This window comes from Poromitra crassiceps (genome assembly GCF_964638095.1).
Source record: "Poromitra crassiceps genome assembly, contig: HAP1_SCAFFOLD_222, whole genome shotgun sequence".
In the NCBI taxonomy this organism is placed as follows: domain Eukaryota; kingdom Metazoa; phylum Chordata; class Actinopteri; order Beryciformes; family Melamphaidae; genus Poromitra; species Poromitra crassiceps.
In genome coordinates this window covers 243,497-265,782 of record NW_028152169.1, presented here as the reverse complement: position 1 = coordinate 265,782, position 22,286 = coordinate 243,497, and the positions used below count along the sequence as shown (strand labels likewise).

The window sequence follows — 22,286 nt, the reverse complement described above, 5'->3', positions numbered from 1 at the left end:
GACAAAGCATTGTTCAGCTGTCAGCAACAAAGACTAAATAAAATAAAAACACCCATCTAGAATCTTATGGATTAGCACATTAATGAGAGACAAACTGGGTTGCTGGATGGGAATAATTTTACTTTCATTTGAACAAAGCACAGTGAGAGAAAGACAGAGGAGACTGTTCAGATCATTCTCACTGCTCTCACTGTGGAGCAGACTGGATGTAAAATATATATAAAGAATAAAGACTAATATTAATATTATTAGATAGTATTGAAATGCATTATATACAGTAAGTAATATGTATATCTGCCAAAAGCAAATAATCAGTCTGCCTGAAAAATAATGATTTATTCACAACATAATATTTACAGTACATCAATTCTATTTGCAAAAAAAGAACAGCGAAATTAATAGAATTTAAAGTTACGAGTATAAACAGTATAACAGTATAAAAGTGCCACACAGCCTTTCAAGTCATTAGGGGAGACAGAGGGTGTGCTGCTGGCTTCAAGACGGTACAAGTCAAGCTGCATCTAGGATTCAGTCTGGAACCGACAGTCCGAGGGAGAGGAGCAGGGTTGCCAGATCTCATGAGAGAAACAAGCAATCGAAGCGGGGAGCGGTGTCAGTCTTCAGACAGCAGCCGGTGGAAATGATCCTTCCTCCTCCAGCGTCTCCCGGAAATCCTCCTAAACACACACATACGAGAACACACACACACACACACACACACACACACACACACACACACACGAGAACACACACACACACACACACACACATACGAGAACACACACAGACACACACACGAGAACACACACACACACACACACACACACACACACACACACACACACACAGAGAACACACACACACACACACACACACACACACACACACACACACACACACACACACACACTAGACATCAATACCACAATAATCACAAGGAGTTTTATTCCATAGACTGATATCATGTGGAGTAACTATGAAGGTATAATCAAGGTAAATAATCATAGTTTCAGCAGCTGACCAGATGTTTGGAGAACAGGACTAGGGTTGCAACTACCGATTATTTTCATTATGGATTTATCTGTTGATTATTTTCTCGACGAATCAATTAGTCATTTGATCTATAAAATGGTGAAAAATGGCGATCACTCTTTTCCCCAAAGCCTAAGGTGACACCCTCACATGTAAAATGGTAAATTAACTGGATTTATATACTGTAGTGCTTTTTGGCAGTCTGACGACCGCTCAAAGTGCTTTACAGTAATGTCTACATTCACCCATCCATGCTCACATCACACACCGTCGCAATCTGCAGTCATGCAAGGTGCCAACTTCCAAAAATGGCCACTTGAGGCTGGCTGCAAAAGGGAGTCATTCCCCATTCACCTCATGTTAAAACGCCTGACTTTACAGCAGAAATAAACATGTTTACAGCCCTGGCTGGTACAAAAAACAGTTTTGGTCTCTATAGTTAAGTTCTAAGCCAACTGTATGGGGGGCGAAGTTCTATCTAATTCACCCGTTTAGAGTAAAATAGATGATAAAAAATAAAGGCTTGGGCGTGATTGACAGGTCGCCTGTCCAGTGATTGCGCAGCTCGCTGATCAAGGACCAATATCGCCCTTGACTATTTCTCAGAATTCAAAAAACATATTTTATTCATGGTAGGAATGGGCCTCTATCAAGAAAAATAAAGAAATAAAAATAAAAATAAAATAAATTAATAATAACAATAAAACAAAAATCATCCACAAATGAAACAAGCGGGTAATAAAGGTGATGTCATGTGATAGCAGTGACTCACAGTGGTAGCCAGTTGATCCAGGTAGGGGATGAGCCTCTGCAGCTCTGTGTCCTCCTGCGCTCCAGACCAGCTCGTGATGGGCATCGTGTTCCTCAGCTACAAAACAAAATAAAAATCACCCTCAATTCATACAAACGCTCTTCCCTCTGTACTGAGGTGAGATAAGAGGGAGTTACATTAGTACACCACCTCAAATACAAACGCTCTTCCCTCTGTACTGAGGTGAGATAAGAGGGAGTTACATTAGGACACCACCCCAAAAGGTCTCTTTAAAAAACACAATTGTAAGTCTTCATGTTTGGAATTCATCTTCTTAACATGACATTTTTCGAGCTGCAAACTGTGCTACAATTGTGACTGAGACGGATAAATGAAATTTAAAATCCCTGGAAACCAAAATCCACAAAAACCTTCTAACTATTAAATTTAGGGTCTTATGTTAGTAATTGTGTGCCTCAGAAAATGGTTGACATTACTTTCAACCCTAACCCCAAAAATCAACACTTTTCTACAAGGTCTGGATTTCCATTTCCTCATTGAAGAGAGCGGTGCGCGCGGTGCTAAAATGCATGATCTTATCACGTCATAAGATTTAATCGAATCACACGCATGCACGCACGCGCGCACACACACACACACAAGCGCTGTGCACTCGCAGCGGCAGAGATCTCTTCCTCTCTGTCAGTAGGCTATGCGCCGAGCAACACACGCACACACGCGCGCACGCACGCACGCACACGCACATGCACACACACACACACACACACACACACACACACACACACACACACACACACACACACACACACACACACACACAATAAATAAAAATAATTAATAATAAAAAAATATTTCTGGTTTCCAGGGACTTTAAATTCTTGGTTGATACTAATTGAGTCCACATTAGGGCCACGGACCTCCATTTGATGAAATGTTGTCTCTCGGACCCAAATATGAGAATATTTGTATTGTCAGATATGATTTTGTCCAGAATTCCATCATGTGTATTGTAGGTAGAGAGATAACAGTGAAGCTATGATCAAACCAGTCGTTCTGATACATTCTTTAATTGTGTTAGCTTCTTGTAGGTGGGTTGAGTAGGTGGGTGTGGGTGCTTACATGGTATGGGTAGGTGTGGGGGGCATTGTCCAGGACCACCATCTTGGCCAGGTCTCTGCCCAGAACGCCCAGGTCCTTCACATAATGTCCCAAGACACAGATGCAGTCCTCCTGGGGCCTGTACTACAAAGCAAGATTAGTGGTTTAGCGAGGTAACTTCAGGTTTAAACCTGGTTTGGCCGTACTACAAAGCAAGTTAACTTCTTACCGACATATATTTCCATAGCAACTTATGCTTCACACTTAACCTGGTCCGCAGCAGGTTAAGTTGCAAGGATAAGATTAGACCTTAAATACACCGCCCACGAACCAATCAAATCAGCAGTTTGGAAAAATGGCCAACCCCTTTCTGGACGAGGAAGGAGCACAAATTGTAATGTTGAATTAACCAAGGACTAAAGCCTTGCACTTGTTGCAGGCTACATTTTAATTAAGCCCTACTTACCACTTTGGAATATGTTTTTATATATTCATTTTTGTGCTCTCAAGTAGCCTAGATACGTTTTTTGACCCCGCTGATCGATTGCAGCTGAATAGTGAGTGGAGACATATCACTAAACCGGCATAAAAAGGTTACATAAACGTCTCCAAAGCGCACGGTGCCGTGTGCGCAACGGAGCTGAGACTGACGTTGGGTTGGAATTGAAATGGTCATACAGCCTACTACATCTAAGCAATTTAATATGGGATCACCTGCACACAGGCGATCCCATATTAAGATGATTCATATCTAGGCTACTCCTGCATTTTGCAGCTGCAACTCTGTTGCTTTTGGCCTGTATGATGTGATTGAACTTCATATTTCCAGCATCATTATATGAAATATGGAGATATGCGACTCTGCTGACATTACAATAGCCATGTGACCACAAAATAGACTATTTTTTAAAAATGAAATCTATGCCCGCACATACCGTGTCGATTCAGTTCAGAAGCATTTATTTTATTTTATTATCATTCTTTTTTTTATTGATTAGCCTATAGGAATTATTCAATCAGTGCGACTAAACACATTGATTTTATTTTATTTTATTTTATTTTATTTGACGGTTACAAATTGAAATACAATATACTGAACAAAGTACAGACACGGATCATTATTATTCATTGAGCCTAAATGGTCTATAGCTACATACGGATTTTGGACTGAGATAGATTACACATTGCTTCCACAAAAGACTGTAGATAGAGAGCTGTAGATAGCCTACGAAACCGCTCTTCAAATAAATTACTGGTGTGGATAAAAGTGGTCACTTTAGACAGTCATTCGGAACAGTAATAATATCCAACGCAGATTTGTATTTGCGGTTTCATTCAATGAGGAAATAGGCGTGTCTGGCGCTGTCGGAGTTGGAGCAGTCCATATTGCACTCTGATTGGCAGTTGTTAAAAACCACGCCTCTTTTGCGGGCACGAGCTCCAGTGCACGGGCATTTTCATGTGCACGCGCTGTCAGCTTGATTAGAAAAACCTGGTTCGAGTTAACGAGTGCCAATCGACGTTCGTAGTACAAGTTAACTACAATCGAGCTGATCTGGTTTAGACAAACCAGATCAAGGGACAGATCCTGGATCTTCTAATACAACATTCGTAGTACAGGCCTCTGGTACAGACGGTACCTAGATAAAGACATAAACAACAAGTCACACAACATGCTGGACGCTTCAAGCTCATTTTACTGCTCAACTCATTAAAGTCGAGCTGAACCCGTTCGTCACGTGCGTCTGAGTCCGTTTTAGACTGAAAACAAATTGAGAGGCGGACCATATATGGTGTTGATGATTTGATTTGACAATTGTCGACTGGCTTTTGCATTGGTCAATCATGGCGTGTTCAACCCCCAAATCGAGTGGGATTCAGCGTGTTGTCGTGCTACGCGAGTGGGATCCGCAGAGTACCAGGCAGCCACCTGCTTCATGCGGAGCGAGCGGACAATCCGATGCATGGGTGCTGCCCGCCCGCCTGGAATCTCCGAGGGGCGACCCCTGACCACCACGCTCTCAAGCGCGCGCCATTTACGCTATTTCTGTAAATACGATATTCCTGGAATGCGCGTTTTAACGAGCCAGTTACATTTCTTTGCATTCTTAGAGATTATAGTTTTTGTTTTTTGTTCATGTTTCATACAATTGGCCAAGTTAGTAGTTAGTTTATGGGATAGGAATTCTGCCAGATGACAGGCACTAGGCGCCATTTTCTACTTCATTTGGAAGAGAAAATTATCCTGAAATGAAGATTTGATTGATAGCTGCATGTCATGATATGATTGGTTGAAATGGGGTAAAAATTTGATAGTACTAGGTGACATCAGCAAACTGTAGATTACTGTTATCAATGACATCTTGAAAAATGAACTTTTGATGTGAAAAAGTGTGAAAAACTAAAGAAATTATATTTTTGTGATTTTTTTGGCATACATTATTAAATAGGTGCACTGCATACCCAGGTATTTGAACTAAAAGAAAAGAAAAGTCATTTTTGGGTTCAGCTCGACTTTAACACATTCACTGGCAATGGCGAGTTGACTCGTCAAAAAAAATCCAACGGTTGACTGCCAATGACGAGTTGAGTCGTCAAAAAAAAACGGTGGGACGTGGATCAATGCCCCCCACGTCTCCTATAAAAATATTGGAGCCACCGAACGTGTACAACCCATTCCACCGACCCACTAAGTGGCGACAGTGCTCTCCCGACTAGAGGAAGGCAAGCAAAAAGCAGTGTGAGGAAGCCATTCTCATGAAAATGGATTGGCGAAAACGCTTTCGCTTTCGCGTTTGGGAGCTGGCGGGGGGGGATTGCAAATTTGCATAATAGATTATGGGTGCAAGACACTTTGAAACACGCAGCATAAATAAGACCAGAGTCGCAAAAGCTTCATCAAAGCTCTCAACCGAAAACCCAAGAAACGAGCGAGCCCATCCAGACTTGCCTAGCGGCCGCCAGCAGACAGGAGCAGCAGCAAAGCAGTGAGCCTGGTGACGGGAGGTTACAGCAGCAGCAGAAACGAGCTTGTGACACGCCCGCTGCAGCCAAGAAGAACACACACGGAGGGAGGAGTTTGAAGGAGAGGGGTGTTTCCTGCTGTTATGGAGGAAATTACTGTTCAAAACTATTGTTTAGATGTCTGACGTCTTACTGATGCCAAAAATGAATGGTTAAAGTGACTGTTCTATCGAATTTCACAAAAAGCTAATTATCTCAGCTTAAATTTTCAGACGCTGAAACCATGCTGTATTCAAGTGCTAATGCCTACATAACTACTAACTCTACAAACTAACTCTTTTAGACAGAGAAAGCACACATTCTATTAGTTCTTTTGAGATATTTTGTGTTCACAAAATCTTAGCAGAAAAGAATCCTTGGGTCTTGAAAGATGAGCCAGAATCCTCAAAAAAACCCTCTGGCAGAAGCTACCTACAGTAAAAAAAAAACGGCTGGCAGTGAATGTGTTAAGAATGTTTACACGCATGCACACCAATATTGTCCACTATTATTCCCGTTAGTTATGGAATGGCATACTGTGGTTCTTTCCTGTCTGTGGGATGGGCGGACTATTTGTGTGTTTTTTCTTTTTAAAAGGGATTACGATTTTCATGTAAATAAATGTCTGTAAAGTCACTATATATCCTCAAGTGAGTTAACACAATGGTGATTAAGCCCATCGCCCATTGATGGAAGCCCTTGCATCTCTCTGTATTGCAACATTTATGAACTTGTGTCTGTGGCGACACTTTCCCCGCCCCCCAAACTAAAAAACAAAGATATCACAAGCGGCGCACAGTTCTTGACGTCTTTGTCATCACCCAGCACCCGCCAGAGAGGGTAGGCGGAGTCGAAGCAAGTTGCCGTTTCTGCGTTATTATGATCCCACTGGAGATTTGGGCAGAACACAACCTGCGCCCGCCTACGCAGCAGTCAAGCGTCAGGATTGGCCAGGAGCGAGCCTTTACAGGATCCATGAGCACCGCTGACCAACTTCTTCATTTGAGATGTGTGCGTGGATTATGAAGATTTGATTGACAGCTGCGTGGTTGGCGTCCAAGTGTTGCATTACTGCCCCCTACTGGCCAACTTAAATGTATTAAGAAGAAGAAGGAAAAAAACCTTCACGTCACATATGCACCACTGTGTGGATCTCATCTGCAATTACTGCTCATGGCCATAGGTGTTGTCAGAGACAAGAAAATGTAAATCTTCCGTATTATCACCTTAACTTTCAAATAAACCAAACCAAACCAAAATGACAATATTCTGAATTGTATACAGGTGAGCATATTCCGTTTGGATATTCTGAATTAGGCTTTAATGTAGCATTTTTTAAGACGTGGGATATGTTGATATTATTCTGGTTTTAGGAGCATTCTTTGGACAACAAGCACATTCAGAACATGCGTCTCAATCAGGGGGTTTTGATGACAGTTTGCGACAGACCTGGCCTCTTGCCTGAGGCGTGTGCGCAGGCGTCGACCAGGAAGGTCGCTTGTTGCAGCTGCTCGTTCGTTTCCGTGCTCTTTGTATTATTATTATTATTATCGCTCTTTTCTAACACTTATCGTGTGTATATATTGTGTAAATAGTGTATCCGCCTGTAACCATGCGGTTCAGAGGAATTTTTAACGTATTTTTGACCGGTTTACTGCTTCTACAATGTATCGCCTGGGGACAACAGCTGGCGCCAGGACATGTGGCCATTGTTTACAGCAGAGCACAGCTGCTGGAGCTCCGTTCGCCGGACGGCGAGTCGGTCCCAGCGCCGCTTATTCCGGAGGAACTGATAGAGAATGCACGGCGTGGTAGGAGGGGGAGAGGCAGGAGAGCGAGGCAGAGAAAAAACGAAGCCAGAAGAGAACGTCGGAGATTCAAGCCTAATCTCCCCTCGCTGATGATGGGCAACGTAAAATGGAGGAATTAACAGGTCTGGCGAGGACTCAGAGGGAATTTCGCGAGTGCAGCCTAATGTGCTTCACGGAAACCTGGCTAAATAAGGACATTCCGGACTGCAACGCATCTATTGATGGCTTCCAGACTATACGGGCAGACCGTGATAGCACTTCGAGCGGTAAAAGTAAGGGAGGTGGCCTTGCCATTCTTGTTAACAATAAATGGTGTAATCCGGCCCATATCAGCATTAAAGAACGCTCGTGCTCACCTGACACGGAGCTTTTAGCCGTGGGATTACGGCCATACTACGTACCTAGGGAATTCTCTCATGTGATTGTTGTGGCGATCTACATCCCACCTTCCGCTAATCCGATATCAGCGTGTGACATTATCCACAACGCCATTGCGGGACTCCAATCTAAGCACCCGAGTGCATTGATACTGATATCAGGAGATTTTAATCACGTGACTATGTCAAAGACACTGCCCAACTTTAAACAGTACGTGAGCTGTAGCACTAGGGGCGATAAAACTATTGACTTGATGTATACGCGAACGTGAAGGATGCTGCCTACTCTTCGTCACCCCTCCCCCCGCTTGGCCGCGCCGACCACAACCTAGTCTACCTCAGATCTAGATATACCCCGATGGTAAAAAAGCTGCCTGTATCCTCCAGGACAGTGAGGGTATTGTAACGTATCGGTGATACGCCAAAGAACGGAGAGTTGTAGTTGGTACAGGTTCTTTATTCACAGGCTTCTTTAGCTCCTAGCAGCTAGCTTCACAGAGCTAGCTCTACACACAACACCCGGTCTCGCTCACTCCATAGCTTGACTCCCCCGGCACAGCGGCCGCTGGTCCTATATACCCCGTTTCCCCTAGGAACGCACCCACACACATTAGTTCCTAGCTACAATCTAGACACTTCTCTTGTACATCACATTACAGGTAATACCTGGATTACCCGACACGTTACATACTCCTCACCCAACATTAGCTCAATGCCCACATTGACACCCACAACCCACACATATCCCCCTGTACCAAAACACACCACCCCACAACATTTTGTATTCCCCCAATTTGTCTCTTATTATTTCACTACTTCTTAATTTTCGTTCCACCACCACCATTTGCATTTCTTCTCATTTCTTCCCTCTTTTCCCATTCCTTAAATTCAACCCACATTTCAATTCTCTTTTTTTACACACATTTCAATTTACCAATAACCCCCACATTTACCTTATTTCGTTTTCCTCTTTTCTTTACACTCATCTTCAATTCAACCCACCTATAATTTCAGTTCGACAATAACCCCCAACATTTACATCATTCTTTTTTCATTACCTTCATTTAAACCTTTTTTTCTTATTCACATTATCCCACTTCACTTCAACCACTATTTCCATCCCCCCTTTTACAGCTTCTGTCCCCCCTGAAGTACATTACAGTCGACACAACTAAGGCAGTAGTCCTCTACGTCTCCCTTCATCTGTACCCAGTAGAAAACCCGACAAAGGCGGCTGAGTGTTTCTTCAGCCCCTCGATGCCCCTGACCCCTGCGGCCCCTGTGCGCCCCCCGTAGCGCCAGTCCCCGCAGGCAGCTGGGCACCACCACGACGCTGCCACTCTTTCCGCGCCCATCTAACCCCAGAATCCCCGACTCCCTCACCCTCAGGTCCGGAAACAACTCCCACAGTTCCTTCGTGGTACTTGAACACATGCACATCTCCTCCAGGCGAGGCCGGTATCCGGCCGCCACCCACCTGTACACCGGTCCAACGCTAGCGTCCTCCGCCTGTCTGCGTATCCACTCCTCCAGATCGACATCCTCCATAGTCACATTCTCATCCTCCCGGTCTTGCACTCGCTCGTCCTCCCGTCCCGCTCCCCCAGGGGGCGGCGTGTTGAGGACAGCAGGGCGGACACCATCGGCGTCGATCTCCACCTCGACTTTCTGCAGTGCAGCCGTGGGGGTTGTGTAGCGGCTTGGTTGGGCCGGTTCCTCCAGCGTTGACCTCTCTCGCTCCCCCGGGGACACGAGCGCCACTCCCCCGACTGTAACAGCACTGCAGGTGATGTCGCTCACTTCCCTCTGGCTGTTCAAAACGATCCCCGCTCCAGAGCAGCTAGCCTGGGCCGGCTCAACAGTAGGGATGGGCATCGAATTTCGAATTTTCGAATAATCGTTGTTATTATCAAGGTCGACTTTTATTATTGAAATTCGAAATTCGAATTTTTTTTTTTTTTTTTTTTTTTTTTTTTGAGTGAAATGTTGCATTGTCTCCCCGGATTCTAAGTACCGGTATAGTCAAATCGCTATAAGCATTTTAAGCAAGGTTTATGGAAAAATGAATGGCGGATGAAATCCCATGAAGAGGGAGAGGGGGTGACTTTGGCACCCCTTTGGCACTCAGACCTGAGCCTACTAAATATTTAATGAACCACAACCACTCATGATTGTCAAAACTGTTTTTTATTTTCGAAAATGTCAATGTAAAAAAAATTAAAAATGTAAAAAAAATTTTTTTTTTTTTTTTTTTTTTTTTTTTTACATTTTTTTATTTATTTTCGAAATTCGAATTAAATTCGAATTTGGCCAGCGAATTTCGAATAGTGTTTTTGCTAGAAATGCCCATCCCTACTCAACAGTCACTCTCCTGCCCAGCACAATCGGCTCTGTACTGCCCCGCTGCTCCGCCGCTTGTTGCTCAGGCTGCTCCACTGCTTGTTGCTCGGGCTGCTCCCCCGGCTGTGTGTCTCTTCCAGCGTTCACACTCTTAGTGCAGTCTCTAGCTAAATGTTCAGGCGACCTGCACGTCCAACAAAGTCTCACCTGTCCACCGCCCGCACGTCTCTCCTCTCCCGCTGTTCTCCAGTCCTCGACAGCTTCTTGACATTCTCTGGCTAAATGTCCGATCGCGCCGCATGCCCAGCAGGCTCCCTGCTGTCCATGTCGTTGTCCCGCATACCCGGTCCGTCTCCCGGGCTCGCCTCGGCACCACCTCGCCACGTGGCCCGGTTCTCCACAGCTCCAGCACAGTCTATTTTGTGGCTCCTCCGTCCGCTTCTCTCCGTGCTGCGCGAGCTCTCGTAGCAGCTCCATAAGCCCCTCTGCCCAGGCTGGTATCGTCTCCAACAGCCGTCTGACTTCTTTCAACACACGGGCTTCCATGGCCGCCAGCGCCGAGCTGATCTCTGTCGTCAGCTCTTCTTTTCTCCCGTTCGCCGACAGGCATTCTTCTAATCGCACCATCACACGTGGCGCTCGTAGCAGCTAGCTCACACAGCTAGCTCGCTACCGCTAGTTCGCTCGAGCCTTTGATCTCCAACTTTTCTCCGCCGTTCCTCCTCACTCTCTCCCCTCTCGACCGAATCAGAGGCGCTACCGCTTTACTGCCTGACACCAATGTAACGTATCGGTGATACGCCAAAGAACGGAGAGTTGTAGTTGGTACAGGTTCTTTATTCACAGGCTTCTTTAGCTCCTAGCAGCTAGCTTCACAGAGCTAGCTCTACACACAACACCCGGTCTCGCTCACTCCATAGCTTGACTCCCCCGGCACAGCGGCCGCTGGTCCTATATACCCCGTTTCCCCTAGGAACGCACCCACACACATTAGTTCCTAGCTACAATCTAGACACTTCTCTTGTACATCACATTACAGGTAATACCTGGATTACCCGACACGTTACAGTATGGTCAGAGGAGGGAACTGAGGCGCTTAGAGCCTGCTTTGAGGTAACGGACTGGCAGGCACTCTGTGACCCACATGGAGAGGATATAGATGGAATCACAGAGTGCATTACGGACTACATAAACTTTTGTGTGGACTGCAACATACCCACAAAGGTAATAAAATGTTTTCCAAACAACAAAGCTTGGGTAACTAAAGACATTAAGGCCATCCTGAACGCCAAGAAAAGTGCATTTAGGTCGGGGGACAGAGACAGGATCAGAGCCATCCAGGGAGAACTGAAAGCGAGCATTAGAGTAGCTAAAGAGTGCTATAGGGCAAAGCTGGAGGCAAAGCTTCAGCAGAACAATATGAGAGAGGTGTGGAGAGGTGTGAGAGCCATCACGGGCTTTAACAAAGCAGGGGGCGGGGGGGTGGAGGGGGGGGGTTGATCGGGCCAATGAATTGAATCTGTTTTTCAACAGGTTTGATGCAGCTGGCCCGGGTGCCCCCTCCCCCGACTCTCCTGACTCTCCTGACGGCTGCATTCCAACAGCAGCCCCCGCCACACGGCTCTCCCCCCCCCCCCCGCCCTCTCTCTGGCTCCGGCTGATGGCCCACTTGATGGCCCCCCTCCCCCCCCCCCTCATACCCCGTCACCCAGAGACTAGGTCATATCCCCCCCCCCCTCCCCCAAAGGGCTTCAGAGCTGAGGATGCCACCCCCCCCCCCCCCACCCACGCTGACCATCACAGCGGACCAGGTGAAGAATCAGCTGATGAGACTACACACGAGAAAAGCAGCTGGCCCGGATGGCGTCAGCCCTATGGTGCTCAAAGCCTGTGCCCCCCAGCTGTGTGATGTACTGCAGCTGATCTTCAACAAGAGCCTGAGTCTCCAAAAGGTCCCCGTGATGTGGAAAACGTCCTGTATCGTTCCTGTACCGAAAAAGCCAAGACCCAGCGGCTCCAATGACTACAGGCCGGTAGCTTTGACGTCCCACATCATGAAGACCCTGGAGAAACTCGTCCTGCAGCAGCTCAGGCCTATAGTCAAATCATCCCTTGACCCCCTCCAGTTCGCCTACCAGCCCCGACTGGGAGTGGAGGACGCGGTCATCTACCTGACCAACCGTGCCTACGCTCACCTGGACAACCCAGCCAGCACTGTGAGAGTCATGTTCTTTGACTTCTCCAGTGCGTTCAACACCATCAGGCCGGCTCTACTGGGCGAGAAGCTGACGGCGATGCGAGTGGATGCCCCCCTGGTGGCCTGGATTGTGGATTACCTGTCTGGCAGACCACAATATGTGCGCTTACAGAACTGTGTGTCAGACAGAGTGGTCAGTAATACTGGAGCTCCACAGGGGACGGTCTTCTCTCCCTTCTTCTTCACCATCTACACCACGGACTTCACCTACCTGACTGAGTCTTGCCACCTTCAGAAGTTCTCTGACGACTCTGCGATAGTGGGATGTATCAAAAATGGTGACGAAGATGAGTACCGGGATGTGGTGGCCAACTTTGTCACATGGTGTGAGGAGAACCACCTGCAGCTCAACGTGTCAAAGACAAAGGAGCTGGTGGTGGACCTGAGGAGGGTCAAGGCTCCGGTGACCCCTGTTTCAATCCACGGGGTCAGTGTTGACATAGTGGATGATTACAAGTACCTTGGAGTGTACATTGACAACAAACTGGACTGGGCTAAGAACTCTGATGCACTCTACAAAAAGGGGCAAAACCGTCTCTACTTTCTGAGAAGACTGAGGTCCTTCAACGTCTGCCGGACCATGCTGAGGATGTTCTATGAGTCGGTAGTGGCTAGTGCCTTCCTCTATGCTATTGTGTGCTGGGGCAGTAGGCTGAAGGCGGCGGATGCCAACAGACTTAACAAACTGATCCGTAAGGCCAGGGACATTGTGGGGCTGGACCTGGGCTCTCTGACTGCGGTGTCAGAGAAGAGAACGTTATCCAGGCTACGCTCCATCATGAGCAATGTCTCGCACCCACTCCACGGCGTGCTAGTCAAACACAGGAGTACATTCAGTGAGAGACTGATTCCACCTAGATGCAGCACGGAGAGGCACAAGAAATCATTCCTGCCTGTGGCCATTGGCCTATTTAATGCCTCTCTTAAAAGAGCACCTCGGAGACGCTCAGTCTCCCTGAGATTGAGCCAGCCGATAGGCTAACTAGAAATGTGTCTGGCTGAGCCACGTGTAAAGTATAGGGCAAGCCGAATAATAATACATGTTTCAGTGTGCAATAATTTAGATAGGTTACTATTTAGATAGGTTTAGTAGGTTGTACTACTTTGCTCCTATCGCAGTAATACTGGTTAACGTTTATACTGTTTATACTGTTTACTCCATGCTATGTTGTGTTGTTGTTTCTTCTATTCTGCTTATTTTACTATTGCACTACTACTGTGTATTTATTTTAGGATATGTGTGTTTTGTGAACGAGCAGCTGTGATTTGTCCCAATTTCCCCCCGGGGATTATTAAAGTCTTTCTGATTCTGATTCTGATTCTGATTCACAGTCAGCTACAGTAGCTATGTGCTTGTAAACAAACCAACTAGCCAGAGATGCATCCCCGAAAGAAAAGCCCACTTTTCTGGTGGGAAGGAGAAACCCTTTCAGCCATTATGAAAGACTTGGATATCAACAGGTTTTCATTATGAAAGACTTGGATATCAACAGGTTTTCATTATGAAAGACTCGGATATCAACAGGTTTCTGGATATGTGCAAATATCCCAACGCGGACCTTTTCAAGAAGGTGTTTGAACGCATGAAAGGTGGAGTCTTTTTTCGGAGTAAGGGCAAAAACTTGAATATTTTGTGTGTGTAAACGTAGTCAGTGACTGTAATTCAGACTGGATAAATCCCAGACGCTGACGAGGCAAATTACAGGGAAAAAATAGCAAGAAGCACCTCGACTAACAGGAAGACACGGACGCAGAAGGGTTCACTGTAACTGATAAACCTGATGGAGTGTGAGTCTCTGTGTGGTGGAAAACTTTGATGAAACACAGGTGTAACTGATAAACCTGACGGAGTGTGAGTCTCTGGCCCAATCCCAAACCACTCCCTACTCACTACCACTTCACTACCGAGTGCCACTCCAAATGGAGTTCCACTCGCAGCTGTAGAGGGCACTGCTGATTAAGGGGAGAGGCATAAAAGAGAAGCCGAACAAGTGAGACGCCCTCGCTACCTTACCGGAAACAGGAAGGAGCCGTCACCATGGAGACGGACAGACGCGTTGCCTGTGTCATGCTGTTCCACAATAGACGTGATTTCAATGGGGCGTCTATGATTTAGCTCTCATATAGCCGGCTAATGTATAGACCTATTTTAGACCAAGCAGTAAATACATTATTAAAATGAATAATTAGCAGTAAATACAAAAATATACACTAGAGAAGTCCTCCACGTTAGCATAAAAGGTAATTTATCTGAGCACAAGATTTTAACGTTATGTCTATGCTTAGCTCTCATTTAGCCCAGGATAATGTTGTCTATGCATAGACATGTTTTAGACTACACACAAAATGTATATATTTTTTAATTAATAACCATCCACAAATATGAAAAAGACACACATGGGCTACAAAATAAAGCTTCTAAGTCCTTTTCGCTGAGCGTTATTGCGGTGTTTATTTTTTCGATTTTTCAGAAATTCGCTTCCGACGCGTCGGAACACATCTGTGGATTGACAGGTGGGTCAAAACTCGCATCGCAATTTCGTGCTGTATATTCGCATCGCTCTTGACTGTGTTTATTAGGTCTATGCTTAGCTCTCATTTAGCCACTTTGTCTTGAATACAGTAGCCTATACCCTCTCAATTGTGGACTAATAACTCGACATATTCCATGATTTAGTTCGAGATGTAAAGTCACTATGAGGGAAATAAAGGTACGTGTTTGATCTAAAATACTTGGAAGAAGTAGACGGAACTAACTTACACTTGAATGGTGTTTCCTCCGGACGTAGTTTCTGCAGCAACCGTCGGCGAGCCTGCACCAGTGCAGACTCGCTGTTTAAGGGTTTGACAAGCCGCCTGCACTCAGTAGGAATTGGTTTGGGACGCCCTTAATATGGCGGACCTACGCGTGAACGCGCAAACGGAGGGGTAGTGGATAGGGTTAGGGGATAGGGGCTGGTTTGGGATTGGGCCTCTGTGTTGTGGAAAACTTTGATGAAACACAGGTGTAACTAATAAACCTGACGGAGTGTGAGTCTCTGTGTTGTGGAAAACTTTGATGAATGACTTTGATGGTGTACGCGGATGTGGGGAAGACGCACCGAAACAGCTTCTGGTCGGGGTCCAGGATGTCCAGGATCTTCTCTGCGTACTGCTTCTTGGCTGTCGTGTAAACAAACATCTGGAACACAAACAAACAGCAGCTGAAAACATCCCACCCAGAGCAGAGCGCTAACACGCTTTACCACAGTTTATTTGCATGTATAAAGACGATAAGATAAGCCGCACAGAAAGATACTGTGAGAGCAAAAGTTCAATCACCTTACATTTACCGTTTGTGTAGAGAGACAAAAGAAATGGGGGAAATGCCTATAATATTATTCAGTCACTATATATATACCGTAAATTTCGGACTATAAGCCGCGGCTTTTTCCCCGTTTTTTGGCCCCTGCGGCTTATATAACGGTGCGGCTTATCTATGGATTTTTTCAGCAAAAATAAAAATAAAAAACGGAATTCTCTCTTCTTTAGCACTCTTTCTAACTATAAATCCACTTCTGTTTTAATTTCCTCTCTTGCCCTCTTTTCACCACACCGCGGACACTGTGTGCACTGTAAAAAAAAACACAGGTGGTGTTGTGTTATGTTGTTTTGTTGAAATGTTAATAAATGGGAGCTTCCTCAAACAGCCATCTCTTTCCCGACAATCCCCTCTGTGCACGAACCCTTACATATGGTAATTAAACATTAAAACAAAAAACAAAACAAAAAAAAAAACATTAAAACACCCGCGGCTTATAGTCCGGTGCGGCTTATATATGTAACAAACAGGCAATTTTGCTGCTGCGGCTTATACTCCGGTGCGGCTTATAGTACGGAAATTACGGTATATATATATATATATACATATTCTGATGAATATTGTCACTGAAAACATACAGACAGAAAGCACTTGCTTGTCCAAAGAAAACTCTATTGTAGTGTAGTCACAGGAACCAGGCAGCTTCATTTTAAATATATTCAAAACTCGTTTTCTTGGGCGTGAAACTTACCTCGTAGATCTTTGCCATGGACTGCAGGAACTCCATCACATGCGGCCGCAGGACCATGTATACCTGATGAGAAGATGAGGGAGTCGATAAATAAAGTCCTGTACCATAATGAATGCATATATATTCTACATTTTCTCCTTAGTTCCTCCTTGTTCACCTAGCACTTCAGTCACACAAATATTTGACTAAATCTATTTTCAGGGTATATGCAGGAATCCCAAAGTTAAATTCACAACCTTTTAAGATTATAGAATCTGCTGCACAAAACACCCTTAAATCTTGTGCTTATGTTTTCCTTAAAATGTTTAGCCTTATTGAGAAGATTTAAGGGTGTTTTGTGCAGCAGAATCTATTTTATGGACACCTTAACTCTGACTCTAAGGGAAATCTTAACCTAAGGTGCTTTTTGTGCAACTGGGCCCAGGACTACATTTCCCACAAGCACCGCTGTCCCTCTCACACACACACACATGCAAGTCAGCAGCAGCAACAAACTAACAAGCTGTACTAACAAAGAACATTCAATAAATCAGGCAAAACAGGGGGCAGCTGAGGATCAACAGCTTTTTCCTCACTTTCCTGCGAGCGTTTGTCTGATTCACATCGCTTGTGATCAGCAAGTTACGTTCAAAATGTAATATACTACATATTACTAGTTACTTTCATTTGAAAGTAATAAGTTACTTTACAATATTTCTGTATGTGTAGAGTAACTTGTTACTTATTACACTACTTTTGCATTACTTTGACCAAAACAACAGCACCAGCAGAATGACATCGCCACCCCGGAACCATCCCGAAAAATAATTTCAACCACCTTGAAGTCAGTGTAAACAATCCAACATTCTAAATGTTATTCTTTTCCTTTGTTATTGTCATCTATAGTGGTTATTTGCATAAAAACTCAGTTTGATTAGGAAATGATTGTATCTTTATTTAAACATGTGCTTTGATTTAATAAAATGTAACTCAATTTGTAACTTGAGTTACTTGACAAAGTAACTGGTATAATATTACTGAAATCCTATAAGTAATAAGTTATATTACTGAGTTACTGCTAAAAGTAATATATTACATGTAATATGTTACTTTCGTAATGAGTTACCCCCAACACTGCTTGTGATAGGAGGAAACATCAAAGAGGCACACTGTTGATGTGCCACAGCCTCACCTTGTACTGGTGGTGGTGGTGGAAGGTGGTGTGGAAGGAGTGCTCCGCCTCCTCGATCACGTTCAGCGAGCTGAACATCAGGGTTTCATCCTGCAGGCACAGAGACAGAGTCACCTTATAGTTAGTCTCAATGCCAGACCCATGAGAGTTCTTATGCTGATACACTATGTTACTGCATGCTGCAGATCTCTCTCTGGGTCTGATACACTACGTTACTGCATGCTGCAGATCTCTCTCTGGGTCTGATACACTACGTTACTGCATGCTGCAGATCTCTCTCTGGGTCTGATACACTACGTTACTGCATGCTGCAGATCTCTCTCTGGGTCTGATACACTACGTTACTGCATGCTGCAGATCTCTCTCTGGGTCTGATACACTACGTTACTGCATGCTGCAGAGCTCTCTCTGGGTCTGATACACTACGTTACTGCATGCTGCAGAGCTCTCTCTGGGTCTGATACACTACGTTACTGCATGCTGCAGATCTCTCTCTGGGTCTGATACACTACGTTACTGCATGCTGCAGAGCTCTCTCTGGGTCTGATACACTACGTTACTGCATGCTGCAGATCTCTCTCTGGGTCTGATACACTACGTTACTGCATGCTGCAGATCTCTCTCTGGGTCTGATACACTACGTTACTGCATGCTGCAGAGCTCTCTCTGGGTCTGATACACTACGTTACTGCATGCTGCAGATCTCTCTCTGGGTCTGATACACTACGTTACTGCATGCTGCAGAGCTCTCTCTGGGTCTGATACACTACGTTACTGCATGCTGCAGATCTCTCTCTGGGTCTGATACACTACGTTACTGCATGCTGCAGAGCTCTCTCTGGGTCTGATACACTACGTTACTGCATGCTGCAGAGCTCTCTCTGGGTCTGATACACTACGTTACTGCATGCTGCAGAGCTCTCTCTGGGTCTGGGACACTATGTTACTGCATGCTGCAGAGCTCTCTCTGGGTCTGATACACTACGTTACTGCATGCTGCAGAGCTCTCTCTGGGTCTGATACACTACGTTACTGCATGCTGCAGATCTCTCTCTGGGTCTGATACACTACGTTACTGCATGCTGCAGATCTCTCTCTGGGTCTGATACACTACGTTACTGCATGCTGCAGAGCTCTCTCTGGGTCTGATACACTACGTTACTGCATGCTGCAGATCTCTCTCTGGGTCTGATACACTACGTTACTGCATGCTGCAGATCTCTCTCTGGGTCTGATACACTACGTTACTGCATGCTGCAGAGCTCTCTCTGGGTCTGATACACTACGTTACTGCATGCTGCAGATCTCTCTCTGGGTCTGATACACTACGTTACTGCATGCTGCAGAGCTCTCTCTGGGTCTGATACACTACGTTACTGCATGCTGCAGAGCTCTCTCTGGGTCTGATACACTACGTTACTGCATGCTGCAGAGCTCTCTCTGGGTCTGATACACTATGTTACTGCATGCTGCAGAGCTCTCTCTGGGTCTGATACACTACGTTACTGCATGCTGCAGAGCTCTCTCTGGGTCTGATACACTACGTTACTGCATGCTGCAGAGCTCTCTCTGGGTCTGATACACTACGTTACTGCATGCTGCAGATCTCTCTCTGGGTCTGATACACTACGTTACTGCATGCTGCAGATCTCTCTCTGGGTCTGATACACTACGTTACTGCATGCTGCAGAGCTCTCTCTGGGTCTGATACACTACGTTACTGCATGCTGCAGATCTCTCTCTGGGTCTGATACACTACGTTACTGCATGCTGCAGAGCTCTCTCTGGGTCTGATACACTACGTTACTGCATGCTGCAGATCTCTCTCTGGGTCTGATACACTACGTTACTGCATGCTGGGTCTGATACACTACGTTACTGCATGCTGCAGAGCTCTCTCTGGGTCTGATACACTACGTTACTGCATGCTGCAGAGCTCTCTCTGGGTCTGATACACTATGTTACTGCATGCTGCAGATCTCTGTCTGGGTCTGATACACTACATTACTGCATGCTGCAGAGCTCTCTCTGGGTCTGATACACTACGTTACTGCATGCTGCAGATCTCTGTCTGGGTCTGATACACTACATTACTGCATGCTGCAGAGCTCTCTCTGGGTCTGATACACTATGTTACTGCATGCTGCAGATCTCTGTCTGGGTCTGATACACTACATTACTGCATGCTGCAGAGCTCTCTCTGGGTCTGATACACTACATTACTGCATGCTGCAGAGCTCTCTCTGGGTCTGATACACTATGTTACTGCATGCTGCAGATCTCTCTCTGGGTCTGATACACTACGTTACTGCATGCTGCAGAGCTCTCTCTGGGTCTGATACACTACGTTACTGCATGCTGCAGATCTCTCTCTGGGTCTGATACACTACGTTACTGCATGCTGCAGAGCTCTCTCTGGGTCTGATACACTACGTTACTGCATGCTGCAGAGCTCTCTCTGGGTCTGATACACTACGTTACTGCATGCTGCAGAGCTCTCTCTGGGTCTGGGACACTTTCCCTCAGAGGGCTGGCAGTGGTTATGGGAGGGAACCGTTCACTTGGCCAGTCATATGCCAGTAATGGATTCAGTCCTCTCCAATCAGGATCTCTCTCATCGGTGCTACGACCCGTCACTAATTTAATTTCAACCCGCCTTAAAAACCAGCAGTGGCTGTGAAGTGGCACAGACTCATTTATGTAGTATGTGGAGCGCAGCGATTCAACGTATGTTTGAGTCTGGGGAGAGACTACCTTATAGTAGGAAACCAAGATGGCTTTCTGTACTGTAATGATGTACGTAGCCTGGTAAACCAGCCGCGGTCACAGGAACTCACATTTCATTTGGTTCTGCGGGACCATCTGGCCTCAAGCAGAAACTGCAAAGTGGAAGAGCCAATCAGCGACTGCACAAGTTGGCCAATCAGGAACGCCACTAGCACTGCACTAACAAAACAATAATGGCCGCCTCCTTGCCTGATCGTCTCGAGGAGTAATGTTAATGTTTGTCGAGTTTAAGCAGCCATAAAGTGCAGTTATTGCATAAATAGACTCAATAACAAGAACAGGAGTTTGCAACAGTCAATGCGGTCTTAGCCTCTCTGGTGTCAACACTCTGTCTGATTTTGGATTTTTTTTTTTTTTTTTCCAAAATCAGACTTGACACCAGAGAGGCTGAATACCGCACTGAGTCAATGCGGTCTTAGCCTCTCTGGTGTCAACACTCTGTCTGATTTTGGATTTTTTTTTTTTTTTTTCCAAAATCAGACTTGACACCAGAGAGGCTGAATACCGCACTGAGTCAATGCGGTCTTACCCTCTCTGGTGTCAACACTCTGTCTGATTTTGGATTTTTTTTTTTTTTTTCCAAAATCAGACTTGACACCAGAGAGGCTGAATACCGCACTGAGTCAATGCGGTCTTAGCCTCTCTGGTCTCAACACTCTGTCTGATTTTGGATTTTTTTTTTTTTTTTTTCCAAAATCAGACTTGACACCAGATAGGCTGAATACCGCACTGAGTCAATGCGGTCTTAGCCTCTCTGGTGTCAACACTCTGTCTGATTTTGGATTTTTTTTTTTTTTTCCAAAATCAGACTTGACACCAGAGAGGCTGAATACCGCACTGAGTCAATGCGGTCTTAGCCTCTCTGGTCTCAACACTCTGTCTGATTTTGGATTTTTTTTTTTTTTTTTTCCAAAATCAGACTTGACACCAGAGAGGCTGAATACCGCACTGAGTCAATGCGGTCTTAGCCTCTCTGGTCTCAACACTCTGTCTGATTTTGGATATATATATATTTTTTTCCAAAATCAGACTTGACACCAGAGAGGCTGAATACCGCACTGAGTCAATGCGGTCTTAGCCTCTCTGGTGTCAACACTGTCTGATTTTGGATTTTTTTTTTTTTTTTCCAAAATCAGACTTGACACCAGAGAGGCTGAATACCGCACTGAGTCAATGCGGTCTTAGCCTCTCTGGTGTCAACACTCTGTCTGATTTTGGATTATTTTATTTTTTTTCCAAAATCAGACTTGACACCAGAGAGGCTGAATACCGCACTGAGTCAATGCGGTCTTAGCCTCTCTGGTGTCAACACTCTGTCTGATTTTGGATTTTTTTTTTTTTTTTCCAAAATCAGACTTGACACCAGAGAGGCTGAATACCGCACTGAGTCAATGCGGTCTTAGCCTCTCTGGTCTCAACACTCTGTCTGATTTTGGATTTTTTTTTTTTTTTTTTCCAAAATCAGACTTGACACCAGAGAGGCTGAATACCGCACTGAGTCAATGCGGTCTTAGCCTCTCTGGTGTCAACACTCTGTCTGATTTTGGATTTTTTTTTTTTTTTTTCCAAAATCAGACTTGACACCA

The 22,286-nt window shown here is 45.3% G+C and overlaps 1 protein-coding gene across 1 annotated transcript; it reads right to left on the bottom strand.

Annotated features, from left to right (window-relative positions):
* Window positions 1-329: 329 nt before the first annotated feature.
* On the bottom strand, window positions 330-18,009 carry LOC310770754 (CTD small phosphatase-like protein 2-A). The gene is made up of 6 exons (XM_083663467.1): window positions 17,914-18,009; window positions 16,743-16,805; window positions 15,792-15,871; window positions 2,924-3,041; window positions 1,805-1,900; window positions 330-677 (listed from the first exon to the last, which is right to left on the bottom strand). Exons 1-6 carry the CDS (start codon window positions 17,989-17,991, stop codon window positions 621-623), a joined length of 492 nt encoding a protein of 163 aa, XP_083519593.1. The 5' UTR covers window positions 17,992-18,009; the 3' UTR covers window positions 330-620.
* Window positions 18,010-22,286: the final 4,277 nt, after the last annotated feature.